Below are 13812 nucleotides of genomic sequence, written 5' to 3'. Positions count from 1 at the left end.
AATCATTACACAGAGTTGTACTCGTATAATGATTCAATATCGTGTATGTATACAATGCCTAGTAGTTAAAAAACTCGGCCTCTTGATAACGGCGAAGGAAAATATCGAGAGGAAACCTGCATACCTGAGAAATCTTAAAAAATAAGTTTTAAAATGCAGGTAGTGAAGTCTACCAATTCGCACTTGGGCGGCGCGGTGGACTATGACCTAATCTTCTCATTCTGAGACCCTTCTCACCCGTCCCCAGCAGTGGGACAGTAATGGGTTGATGATGATACAGACTTGTAATATTTTTTCTTGTCTTTCACTCCTAGCTTGCTTTTCACAAATTCCGATAATAAACATTGGTATTAAAGTAAAAAGATTGATGATCTATAATAGTGTAGTTGTAGGCCGGTATAAAAATACATACTAATTTATATTATATATCAACAAACTTATGTTTTACAAGGAAGTCGTAACATACAAATGAAATGTTTTTATTACTACTATGCCTATATATGAAGATAGGTACCTACCGACACGTTTACATTTTTACCAAGAAGTTAATTAATCATTCAAGATTAAAAAGATAATTTGTTGACTGGAACAAATTATTCTTAGAAATGCTAAATATACTGAACTTCACCACAACGTGGTTAATTAATATTCAAGTGTAATTCTGAGATCAATCAAATTACTTCAATCCGATAATTTTATTGTCTTGTTCTTATTAGTGATCGAAGTCTTAATTGGATGTTTTTTTATATCAAACCTGTAGAAAACTATTATTTAACTGGAGTAAACCTTGTTGTCCTTGATCTCTGTCACTTTTAATGTTGTTTTATTACTTGCGGTGGAAAGCTGTTTTTTCCTCGTTTAAAAGTTGTTTATATAGTCAGAAAAGCGGACAAGTTTGCAATCCATCTGATAGTACATGGTCACTGACACTCATAGACATTTGTAACTAACTCATTACACCATGGCTCTTCCAACGGTAGATACGTGTTGATCAGTCAGACTAGAGGATCAAAGCCGTTTTTTCTTTCCAAAATACGAAGTAAGAAGAGATGGAAGGTAAAAATCGAAACGCACCTGATGCGAGATTCAACGCACCGCCATGGACTCATCCGTGCTACCATAGAAGATACTCTAATCACAGTGCATCGTTTGGACTTTTACACAGGCATCCGTCGTATCACTTACTTGTCTATCCGGTATATCATGCTAAGATGAGAGTCGAGGAAAAAGAACTGTTTGCGTCTCCATGGCTCCCACAATACTGAATCCTAATATAGAGGCATGTCATATGACTAATATGTCATATAAGTACACATAATTATTTGGTTTAAAAATATTAATCTCCAAGGAAAATGTTATAACGATTTGTTGATGATCAATCGTTTAATAGTCTCTAGAATAGTTTAAATATACAATTATCTTCGTTCTATCTGAACTTGAGGCTCTGGCCCATCGCTGTTACCTGAGCTTAATGAGCCAGGCTGACGGTTTCGGAAAGCGACTTGAAAGTTTGGATCGTGGTTGCAGTTAGGACCCGGGCAGTTCGGACGACACGACATTTGAGGTCTGTACTTGTACCACATGAAGGCAACCAGAATAGACCCTAATACGACTAAGCCCACAGACATGCCTATAATCCCAGCTCGGAGTTGGGGTGCTGAAATAATAAAAATACATGAGTGTGATGACTCAAATAATTTGGAATGACGATTGAAGGTGTGGTAAACTGTTTGTGGTCTATTGTAATACAGAGTTTTGTATCATATATAGACTCTTTCTCTCGCTTTGTAGTGGGCCACAACTACGGCCAAATCATGGCTAAGCTAACACCGTTTAACCCATTATAAGAAGTAGTTCTTAGCACTTTTAAACTTCCCATACGTTTGTTAATAATGTAAGCAAAATCTAAAAACTACGTTAGACATAATGTCCAAGACATTTAACTAAAATCCTAAATTACAACTTTTCATAATCTAGTAGTTACTACCAATCTTATACTTAAATATATTAACAGTCTACAGTTCTACACCCTACAATTATAGTGGAATTAAGCTAGTCCCTTATGTTTTGTTGTATCTCAACTGTATTAATGTACATTATGTTGGTGTTCAATAAATAAATAAAATAAAACCATACCATTCTGAGGAACAGAGAGAACTATTTTATCTATCGACTCCACAGACTCTGTATTGATAACAGCTGCGCAGGCCCATTCTCCAACATCTTCTGGTAAAACTCGTTTTATGTTTAGCGAACAATCCCCATAATCCAGCTTTCGACCTGGTGTAAAGTAAAACCGATCCAATATCGCGCTAAAAAGAAAAGTAATATATAACACAACATGATAAGTAAGTAAATAAGAAACTATTGAGTTATAATTTTATTAATTTATCATTTATATCATTAGGTATATCATTTATCTTTCATTTATCATTGTCTGCCACCTTAACAGGATAATTTTAAAACTATATTGAACTTGAGCAGATAGGTTTTAAGAAACTTAGGAAAAGGGATGAATTTTCTGTATGATAAACTTAAAATTATTTTTAAAATATATAGGGATCTTGCGTTATTTAGAACCAATTCTCACTTGATCAAAACGGTGGACTTTGTCGTAAATCAATTTCAATCTGAGAGGAGACCTGTACTAATCAGTGGAACAGTAATAGGTTGACGATAGTCATAATAAAACTAATTTACTTACTTTGCCTCAGTTATACGGCTATCAATATTGATGCCAATTCTTTTTGGAGATAAGAACCGACAATAATCCAAAGGCCTTTTTCCGTTTGCGGTATGACAGTACAAGGTAGCTTCACCACCAATTGCCACCTCAATCTCTTGATCATTGGCCGCTAGTGGGCCCGTTACTCTAACTTCCACTTGATCTGTCACTTCGAGCCCTAACTGATCCCGGGGACCCATGTGACAAATCCAATCACCGGCATCCTCGTTTGCAGAATTTTTGAAAGTAATACCACAATCCCCTGTCTGTAAGCTCTCTCCAGAATACCTAGGATTTATATGGTTATTTCAATTATATTATAGACTAATGGAAACGTAACAAAATTTCATTTATATAATTATAAGTTTTCCTGTATTTAATAAGACGAAAGGTTCATGAAATAATTATTAGATAATAAAATGTATGATATAAACAGGTGTGGTAGCTATGAAATCGATTACCTACATTATTATTATGCCAAGAGATCTATCTTGAATTAAAACTTTTTTCCTGCTTTAAATAGATATTTCCTATAATCATTTTTGTCCTTTTAAAAATCCACACAAACGAGAAAATAAAACGCTCCAGAAACAAAGAAACCTCTAAGAGTAAATAAAAATATGCAAATGACTTACCAAAATGGTTGTTGTTCGTTCTCCAGCTTCAAGGGAGTGAACTGGGAGCCATTGGGATGCTGGAACCAACAGTATTGTAGAGACACTTGCGCTCTACACATTATCGTGAAAGACATGTTCTCTTGTACAAATATCTTTCTCTTCTCATTTCCATTGTTTCGAAAATCGTTACCTACAAAATAAAGTCGTTTTAAATCATAGCACTGGATTCCAAATATTATGTAGGTAAATCGAAATAAATATCGAAAGTCGAAACTCGAGAAGAGTGAAATATTTAATCGTTATGTACGTGAAGGTACATCAGAAAAATGCAATGTTCTTTAAAATATTTTGTGACGTAAAACACAACCTGTTACAATACTGAAAAGTAAGTAATACTATGATAGGAAATTATTTATTTATTAGCCAACTTCAAAACAGGAGGAGGGTTTTCAATTGGACCGTATATATTATTTTTTTTAAGTTTGTTCGCGGAAAACTTCGATTTTGATGATTCTTTTTGTTTGAAAAAAATATTTCCAATGGGACCACTTTATACGGAATGATGATGGCAGACCAGAGAAATCGAGGGGAAGCTTCAAAAATCGTAGGGGCGACTAATGCGATTGTATATTTTTTCAATAAGTATTTTCACTTATATATTAAGTATATTAATATAAAAGTTAGTATGTCATCACTAAAAAGGGTGAAAAAAAATAACAAAGAATACAACCGACTTCAGAACAATGTACCTACTAAACCAACATTTATTTCAATTATCTTTTACTTTGTAGTGTTGGATATTGATACTTTTTGTAAACCAAAAATAGAATGCTGTAGAAAAACTCTGTTTTGAATTTAGAAAATATGTCATCGGTATTCTTGCTGTAGCTTTCACACAACACGGTCGCGAAGCACTGAATATACTGTTAAACTCTGCTATTTCCTAGTTTTCTTTCATGTAGTGACATAGAAGTCAGTTGTATTGTTTTGTTAATTTTTTTCTATGGTGTTTGTAACATGTGAACGTTCAACGGCTTTTGACTTGCTGACTTTTGGATTTGTAAAAAAATATTTTATGTAAGGTACGGAATATGTAGGTATATTTAAATAGTATATTTTTGCCTACTATGTGATGCTACTCTTTCCCATCCAGTGGTACCTAGTACCTATCAAAGACAAAACAAATGTAAGCATTTAATTAAATTAACAAAGTTATGTGATTTAATGCACTGTACATTTATGCACAAACCTGATGCACTATCCAAACCTCCATTATGCGGCAAATTAGCCTAGAAACCTAATGGCCTATAAGTTAGTTTGGACATTGCATAGCAGCCAGTGCCAAGTCCATTACCACGTTTTGAGCTAAACTAGCAAAAGTCATTCAGAGTTAATTACCCGGAATTTAACTAAAGTAATTAACAAACTACATTAATTCAACACATGTTCAGATACCCACAGAAGTCATTTTAAACTTTTGTGATTGATCACATAATAGAGAACGAAAGACTATTTTAATTCAAAGTACGTGTGAACGTGTGTGTGTATGAAGTGTGTGTGTGTGTGTGAGTGTGTGTGTGTGTTAGTAATTGCCTAAAATATTAGATAGACCTGTGTTTCTCAAAGTGTGAATCGCGATCCCCCGGTAATTCTCCCCGTCTCTATTAGGGGGTTGCAGTGAAACGTGAATCTCTATAAAAAGAGAAAAAGAACAAGATTTGATATTTGTAATCTATATTTTCGAGTTACTTACTTCTCGTATTAGGTGCCACACTGATCAAAGCCTGCATGGGGTTTTGCTGTACGATATTGGTGCCAACCCACATTTGCAAGCCGAGAGAGCAACGCCAAGTGCCATAGTCTTGTGGACTAGGGTTCTCAATGGTCATACCACACTGTCTTTGGGGAAATCCTTCGCCGTAATAGCTAAAAATTGATTCAATTAATTAAGCGCATTTATACCAAAGTGGATTGTCATCCCATGACTGTTGATTTAAGAAATTAGAATCACTTGCTATAACGAATAAGGATAACATGAGGAGGAAACGCCTTCTTCAAAAAATATCTTTAAAATCTACGCATCTTCTTAATAAAAAGGTCTCAAAAGGCAATACTTTTGTCCACAACAAATGGGGTTGGCAGGTTTCTTCACAATGTTGTTAATTGCCGTTTAAGCAAGTGATAATGAAATTATAATACACAGATAACTACAACAACCTCGCATCCCCCGATTCAGAGCCCCAAATTATAATTACTAGGCTATAAGAAGAATACTGTTGCGTTTGCGAAGCAAATAATTTGTTACTAAGTAGATAATACAATTAAACATGCCTACAAAAGTGTAGGTATGTGTAAAGTAGGCAAAAGTGTAATAATGTGAGAAGCTTACGAAAGATTCACTCACTTACTTGAGCATAGCAATAAAAATTACCTACCTATGACTCCCATCACTCAGCCCATCCACGATATTGTAACCGAAAGATTCAGAAGTCTTCTGGAATCGGCAGAATGTGATATTCTTGGTTGTGTGCAAAACGTTGCAGTACATATGCAGTTTATAAGCACTAGTGTCATGCACGTAACCAACGTCTAAACGTTCCGCTAAAAAAATGAAAAAACACTGCTGTTAATGTTAATTATATTAGAACTAACCATTAACATATCAAAAGGCATTCCCATCTGACCCATCTGACCGTCAACAGTATTTGAGAAAGAATACTGTCGTCACACGTGATGGAACGGACACCATACATACCTGCTATTCTGACACACATGGGACGTGAAGTTCGATGTCCGTCTCTTTTAATGAATTTTGATTCTCTATTCTAGGTTTTGATGTTTGTGTATTGATATTTGTCTAAATATTACTTAAATCACTAACCATGATTATATTTTCATATGCCTCATTAATTTACGAATTAGGATTTTCATTTACAATTCATGAATTATCACTTATTTATAAGAGAACAACAAAAACGTAAATGAAAATATCTTCGTAAGCAGTCTTTCACATCTATGATTCGGGAATTTGGAATTTTTTAATCAATAAAAGTGTAATATGGACGATACTTACTTTCAACGGCAATCTGCCTAGACACTGGCAACTCAGACACTTGTCCGGGCAGCCCCAACAGAACATTCCAGTTCCCTTGCACCGCTCTCGTAGCTCTATCTAGAGTCACACTACAATGGCCGGGCACTAAGGAACTTTCGGAAAATGGCTTCGCAACTATACAGTAGGAATTATGGAGCGTTGTAAGGTCTATTGTCGCCTTCATTTCGCCGTCCTGTAGAGATATTGGAGATCCCGAATATGACGGGATTTTATCTAAAATGAAACATTTTTTAAAGGCATCGAATTTGAAAATTCTGATTGTTTCTAACTGTAACGGCACCGTGTACCTAATAAAGTGGCTAGGTTGTTAATTGAACGGCTAATTTAGCTACTTGGCTGCGACATATACATATGCATTATGATATAAAATACGTTATAAGTACCTAAAGTACCTATTTTCAATTTCAAGTATTATTTGAGATAAAGCTTCGATATTTTATCTTTTAATTGGTATTGTATGCTGTGGTAGTTACATTGTAGCATTTTAACGTGAGTAGCAAAAAACATTTAATGGCTGTTACATATTATTAAAATGTCATAATGTAATTTTGCTAGGTGGGTACCTAAATCTAGTGTTATTGAGGTAAATATCTACTACGTATCTTGTTCTTTATTATGGTCAATCATTTTTGGGAAATTTAATTAACATCGTAAAGGCGATTAAACTAGGAATAATATGGAGATCCGTAACACTAACCCTCCCCATCCGTAACACTAAAATCCCAGATAAGATTAGTTTCCTAACTGAGGTCGGCCACAGATGCGCCGCTACCCCTGAGGACTAAGCTGGAATGAATTGGAAAAGTATGTCTCCCTTACCCCCCTTACCTCCCTTCAAACCAGAACACAGCAACGCTCAACGGCTGAACACTGCTATTATTAGGCCAAAATAGGTGCGGCGATGGTGCCTCCGGAGTCGAACCATAGAGGGTTCTACGACCTTCAAAACAAACCTGGTTTAAGCATAGTTACTACATACTACAATATTATTACCTCGAACGTGCACTTCTGTCCATCCAGTTATAGAGTGGTCTCCCCTTGTAGCGGTAAGCCGCCATCTCCCCTCATCAGCTTTGCCTATATTGCGAACTCTGACGCCACATGAATCACTCCAGCTCTCAAACCTGAAGTCAGTAACTTGTCATAGATGGTAGTATTCGACTGTATTAGTAGAATGTACGTTACAAAGCAAAGAATTAGGTATTATAGTGTGTAGTCTTTATATCACGATGCAGAGCAGTTATCATATAGGTCTGCTACTTAAAGGATTCCAGAGTCGACTCTCAGCCAGTCAAACGTGAGGCAGTGGTGACGTCGGAGACGAACCACGAAGGGTTCAGCATAAGCGTTTACCTATATTTATTTTTGAAGGATTGTCGAAACGGAATCACCCATAGAAAAAATATTTTTCATTTTCAGCTAAGTATGAGATTGTTACAAGACTTACCTATTAGAGGGAGGCGACTGAACATTAAATGATAATCCTGTGGGTGTCGTCACATCACATGATTGCTGGTTCGCTAAGGGGCTACTTAGGCGGAGAAGTGCTTCATTTCCTTCAGTGACATTGAGCGTATGTGGCCACCCGATCCCCTGCTGCATCTTCAGGAGATTGTCTAACTTTATCTCAATGGTGTTGATTTGTGCAAACGCATAGTGCAAATATCCTATCGGGAGCAAAACGTAGATATGTATATAAAACGATAAGTAATAAGTACTACGTACATATACTCCAAAATACTCACAAATATTATAATCCATGAGATAAGGCATCAGCCTATAAACCAAATACTACTTGTTATATTAAGACAAGTTTTTGTGTAAGTACGACATTTAACAAAAGCTGTGTAAAAGGTCTGAAATTCTCAAGTTCTATTGAAACATCGAGAATAAGAGCTGCGTCCAGAATGAGCCAAATCACAACCGCTTTAATACATAGGCTTTTCTTAAGGCAATAAAATTGGGGAATAGCACAAACTATAGACGACATGCCCGTATCTATTTTAATTCTCCTACATTTTATGAAAATAATTGTCCACTGACACTCCATGTTAACGTTTGCCTCTTCAACGATTTAGGACATATAGGCAGGGCCGGATTTAAGGAAGGGCAACCGGGGCGGTAGCCCCGGGGCCTCCACAAAAGAGGGCCCCCCACAATAGAGACGTCGGTATTTTATTTCTTTTTTTTTAATTCCGACTAGTAAACACTAGTAAAAAAATATCTTTTCCTTTGAGCTTTTTTTTTCCCACTGTTTTACCTTTATCTACATTACTTTGTACAAACATGAATACTAGAAAAATCTACCTACGTTTCACCTACGATCATTTTATTCGGAAAATAATTTGGGGCCAGGGGGTCTCCACTCCTTTGTTGCCCCAAAGCCTCTAGACCTCTAAATCCGGCCCTGCATATAGGTATACTTTCTAGCAGAAATTACCGCAAATTTCCAAGAAGAGTTTAAACTTAGTTGTATAGGTGTAGCAAAATGCAATGCTACTTACCAATTAAAACTACAATTACGCGCAAATTATTCACAAACATTTTAAAAATACAAATATTAGTAACTTCGATATAAACAAACTTTACCGGGCGTACATTGCTAATATAATGAATGAGTTGTGTAAATTAAGATTATTTTTAAATAATATTTGATAAATAATAAGATTACTCTTATCTATGAAATTAAGATAGAATATCAGATAAAATAAAGGGTAACAGTAATTAAAAATGTATACAAACTGAAACGGATGTAACTAAGCAGCGCTGAATATTTTTCTTAAATATCAATTAAACCCCCCTAAATTATTTTCGTCAATATTTTAAGATGGAGCCATCTGAACTTACAACAAAATAGACGTAGTGTAGTATTGCAGGCCCAATTGCTTATTAAAAAACTAGTTATCCTTCGTCCATCCTTCCAAGTACTTAGATTTCTGATAAAATGAGTATGACCTAAATTTTTTGCCCCACACGGCAGCCCAGTGGCGATAACCTACGGGTCAAACCGTAACATCCAAAGGACTTTCAATGTCACAGAAACGCCGATTTACCAATTTATATTTTGTATGTAAATCCTTATATTTAATTTCCATCTACAACTTGGAATAAGTGATGCCTTGTAGAGAGAAGAAAATGTTTTGAAAACTATAATTTAAATAGAGGCAGTAGGTATAGTTTGTTCTGTCCCTGTAGTCCCGGGACTAGAATAGGGCTACGGTATCCCCTGCCTGTCGTAAGAGGCGACTAAAAGTGGGCTTCTGGGGCTGCGGCAGTCCAGCAAGCAACCCCGGGAAGGACGGCGGTGTGTGTGGCCGCATACAGTTGTAAACACCAGGCGTGCGGGAGGAGCGTAAACTGCTCCCCAGGGGCAGAGCCCGATAGAGGCATCGCGCTCGGAGGACTCCGGTTGGGTTTCATCGGAGATCCCAGAGTTCTCTACCAAGCGCTGAGGACGGCCACGGTAAAAATCCCACATAACCCGGCGTCGCTCCCACGTCGTCGGGTATCTTTTTAAAGTTACCCCCTCATAAACAAAAAAAAGGTATAGTTTGGTTGGACCGTCCACCGCAACATTAATTTCTAGCAGCTTGATGCTGTTCTGCGTTTCAGTGGAAGGATATGAATCCCAGCTGCTTACATATAATTAATTTAAAAATTTTGTCTGGCAACGCATATATCGGATTCCGGTATTCCGTCGATATATTTTATCACAGATGTTCATGAGCGGTATTAACACCACTTGCCATCAGATAGTATAAGGTAAGATAAGATAAGGTGGTAGAATCCTTTGTGGTTAGACTCCGGAGGGACCACCACCACACCTATTTCTGCCTCATAACAGAAGTGTTTAGCCCTGCTGTGTTCTGGTTTGAAGGGTGTGGTAAGGTTCTGTGGCCTATCTCAGGTAGGAATATGTAATCCTATCTGGGGTCGATTACAGATGTCTTTGTGCGGCAGTTGGACAGCCATCAGGTGGACAGCGAGCTCCTATATTATAACAAAAAAACTGAACTACATTGCTACTTCATCTTATAAAAAAATCCATATTGAAGTAGTGTCATGAAGTACTTCATAGTCCTTCACCAGTCACAGCTATGCCCATCGGGAAAATACATAGGGTTACAGTAAAATTAAACCACTTTTATGTATACATTCACCTCTAATAATCATGCAACTTATAAATTAGCACTTCTTACAAATATCGAGATCAGATAATTTATTAATTTCATATAGGATTAATTATAAGCTTCTCTGTCTTTTTTTCCTTTACAGGCATGAATGGTAAGACGTCATCTGCTTCCTTCATTTGCGTGAACGGAATCTGAAAGAAAATAAAAAAAATCGATTATCTGTAAAGTCGGTTTACTGACGATAGTTGAACGTGACAACGTCATAAGAAAATACTGATGGAATGGTTGCATTTTTCAAAATAAAATTTTAATTTTTTTTTGTTTAATAGTAGGAGGGAGACAGATGTGAACGCTGCCGAACGAGGAGGCCGATAGTGCCTCTTTGTCGCTCGTTCCGCGCTCTCGCTTGCACTTCAAGCCTTAAAATGGAACGCCTCAGAGCGAGGTAACACAGCATGAGACATGTTTTTTGGAGCGTGCAGCCGGCTCCATCGAATTATAAGACGTTGTCACGTCAAAACATAGATTAGTAAAGATTAATCACTCCTAACAAGAAAATGTACGCAGTTTTGAGAATTGAAATAGTTGCGTAAAAAAGTTTTGCCACGTCTCTGTGCTAAAATGTTCCTAAAATATTTGAAATAATTATTTATTTATTAGGAAAATTACGCAGTATTAGTTATTTATTCGTAATTTTTTCTCTAAATATGTTTTTGTTTGTCAAGAATTCAAAAAAAGAACTTACTAATAAGCCGTTTGTGGCTTCATACAATTTTAAGGCCGCGAAGTATCTTTACTAATCTATGCGTCAAAAGATAAATAATTAATCTTGGACAGTGCTGTATTTCTTATACATATAATATAGAAGTATAGGTAATTGTTAAAAAATATTAGATTTCTTTACGGTACTTATTTCACTTAAAGACGTAAGATAAAGCACATAAGTAGAAATTTCAGCGATCACATTTATGGCCATTGATAAATATAATGCATTAGGTAGGCATTCACAGATAAAGAATGATGTCTTATATTTCATCACTTACATTTATGTCCTGCACCTTAGCTTCCTTACTGGTAAACTCTCTTAGCACGTAATCTGTATTTAGCATGTGAAACATTCTAGTTTCATGTGATCGCAGCAACACTTCATCCACTCTTAGGAAGTACCGCAGCAACACATACCAATACGTCGGCATGACTCTCTGAAATTGTGTGAAAAAATTCAGAGCAAGTAGAAATGTATGCTTTGCTAAATTTGAATATGCATTTATAAAAAAAATGTCATAAGTGGACAACCCAAGTGGGAAAATTGTCTTCATACTGATCTGACATACTGACCGCTCCAGGTTCAAACCCTAATCAAGCAATCATCGAAATCACAAATTAACATTTCTGTTCTCTATGACTTATATGAATTTGAGGTTATTTATCTTATTTGTGTTTTCATCTTTATGTATACATAGCACTCACAACAATAGAAATTTATTTTTGGGCTCAAAAATTCATTACTTACAATTTTAACAGACAGCTTGGAGATACCATGATCATGGAGTTCATCCTCAAAGAGAGTGAGATCATGATAGAACAGGATTTGCTCTTTCTGCTTCAACAATTCAAAATTGATGGTTTCATTAGTAGGCTCCACCAGAATATTATCACTAATTGTGCCTTTATAGTCTGTTTGGAAAGTCCAGTCAAAAGTTTGCTTCTGTTTTTCTGCATCTGGCCTTTAAACAAAAATTGAATAGTTGTTCCATGTATTACGTATATAGCAACAACATTATACATATAACAACTGTAAACAAGGTGCACACCTGTTTATATGTAGGCACTGCTAGGCATAAAAATAATATACTATTATTACTACTACTATGTAGCCTTTAGTTATTCATCTTATAATATAATGATAGTCTTTTTTTATAATATAGAAGTAGCAGACGAGCATGCAGTCTACCTGATGGCAATTAGCTACTGCTACCCAAGCATATCTGTAATCAACACCAGATAGGATTAGATATTCCTACCAAAGGTCGGCCACAGATGCGCTTCTACCCTGTAGGACTAAGCTGGAATGCCTCGGAAAAGTATGTCTCCCTTGCCACATCCTTGAAATCAGAACACAGCAGCATTTAATACTGCTGTTATAAGGCAGAAATAGGTGTGGTAGTGGTGCCACCGGAGTCAAACCACAAACTGTTCTACCACCTTAAAAACCTTATCAAGTCTTACCGAGTCTCCAGCCAAGCTTCAGAACAAGCCACTTCTATAGCTTGAACTTTATTTGAAACATGTTTCAAAGCATCCAGAGGTATAAATTGTATCTTAGCACCATTACTATGAGCCAATGTGAGAATGTTTTTGGGGAACACCATATCAGGGAAGTGTGGTATGCTCAGCTCTTTACAGTATCTAGAAAAATGCATGTAAATGATATGTAGGTAGTAAATTAGTAATGTAGTAATACTTGTATGTCAAAATCATTAGTTTTTTTCTTATATTGAAGGAGTAAACGAATATGAAACCCATACGTCGCTAAGTGACTATGGCCGACCATGGACATCTTTAATCAACTCCAAATAAGATTAGATTTCCACTTAAGGTTCCCAACAGATATGTTGCTACCCTTCAGGAGTGAGTCGGAAAGCCTCGGACAAGTTTGACTAGGGAGTCAAAACTCCATTCAAACCAGACTATTGCAGTGTTTAATGCTGCTGTGTGTGTAAATATGGCAATGCTGCCTCTGGCACAGGGTTCTACTGCCTTCAATCAATTTATTTTCAATATTCAATACTTACATGCAGAATGCACAAAACTGATCATCATCCCGTTCACAAACAACCTTAGTAGGGCAGATGCTAGGCAAAATGCAACTGACGTCGTACGATATATGCCACGGCCCAAACTGTATAGACTGCGAGTTTGCAGTGAACATACCATGATCGGTCTCCTGAAACATTTACAATACACAAAAATAGTAACTATCGGCAACAATATAAAACACTCTTCATTTTATGTAAACATACCTCTGCTATATACATTATGCTTTGGATGCAATTCTATCAAATTGAAAAAGTGGAAGAATATTAGTATTTTGATACAGAAATATAATAGTTAATAAATATTTAATGAAGAAAATGCAGAAAAGAAGTAATACTGTAATATTAACTAAAACCTCTCGAAATTTTACACATTATTTGACAATCAAGTTATTTGACAATGAAT

The 13812-nt window shown here is 36.2% G+C and overlaps 2 protein-coding genes across 2 annotated transcripts; both read right to left on the bottom strand.

Moving 5' to 3' along the window:
• Positions 1-1399: 1399 nt before the first annotated feature.
• Positions 1400-8116, bottom strand: LOC140751891 (uncharacterized). Its single transcript, XM_073085994.1, has 9 exons — positions 7905-8116; positions 7451-7581; positions 6416-6670; positions 5778-5943; positions 5096-5268; positions 3361-3532; positions 2705-3013; positions 2137-2312; positions 1400-1657 (listed from the first exon to the last, which is right to left on the bottom strand). Exons 1-9 carry the CDS (start codon positions 8057-8059, stop codon positions 1416-1418), a joined length of 1779 nt encoding a protein of 592 aa, XP_072942095.1. The 5' UTR covers positions 8060-8116; the 3' UTR covers positions 1400-1415.
• A 2483-nt stretch (positions 8117-10599) lies between these two features.
• Positions 10600-13812, bottom strand: LOC140751983 (TIP41-like protein). The gene is made up of 6 exons (XM_073086148.1): positions 13614-13812; positions 13386-13537; positions 12820-12999; positions 12104-12317; positions 11634-11792; positions 10600-10781 (listed from the first exon to the last, which is right to left on the bottom strand). The coding sequence occupies exons 1-6, from the start codon at positions 13626-13628 to the stop codon at positions 10686-10688; spliced, it is 816 nt and encodes a 271-aa protein (XP_072942249.1). The 5' UTR covers positions 13629-13812; the 3' UTR covers positions 10600-10685.

Source organism: Epargyreus clarus, unplaced genomic scaffold (genome assembly GCF_041222505.1).
Source record: "Epargyreus clarus isolate Ecla_fem2 unplaced genomic scaffold, WU_Ecla_fem_2.2 ptg000023l, whole genome shotgun sequence".
NCBI lineage: Eukaryota > Metazoa > Arthropoda > Insecta > Lepidoptera > Hesperiidae > Epargyreus > Epargyreus clarus.
Note: the sequence above shows the minus strand (reverse complement) of the source record. Positions and strands in the feature narration are given on the sequence as shown.

Excerpts from the sequence above, each read along its gene's own strand:
- LOC140751891 (XM_073085994.1), bottom strand. The coding sequence starts at position 8,059 with ATGCAGCAGGGGATCGGGTGGCCACATACGCTCAATGTCACTGAAGGA. Across the intron at positions 3,533-5,095 it reads TGTGGCACCTAATACGAGAA|GTAACGATTTTCGAAACAAT; the intron begins GTAAGTAACTCG and ends TTTATTTTGTAG. Across the intron at positions 3,014-3,360 it reads AACGAACAACAACCATTTTG|GTATTCTGGAGAGAGCTTAC; the intron begins GTAAGTCATTTG and ends TATAAATCCTAG.
- LOC140751983 (XM_073086148.1), bottom strand. Across the intron at positions 13,000-13,385 it reads CAGTTTTGTGCATTCTGCAT|ATACTGTAAAGAGCTGAGCA; the intron begins GTAAGTATTGAA and ends GCATTTTTCTAG. Across the intron at positions 12,318-12,819 it reads GAAGCTTGGCTGGAGACTCG|GCCAGATGCAGAAAAACAGA; the intron begins GTAAGACTTGAT and ends TTTTGTTTAAAG.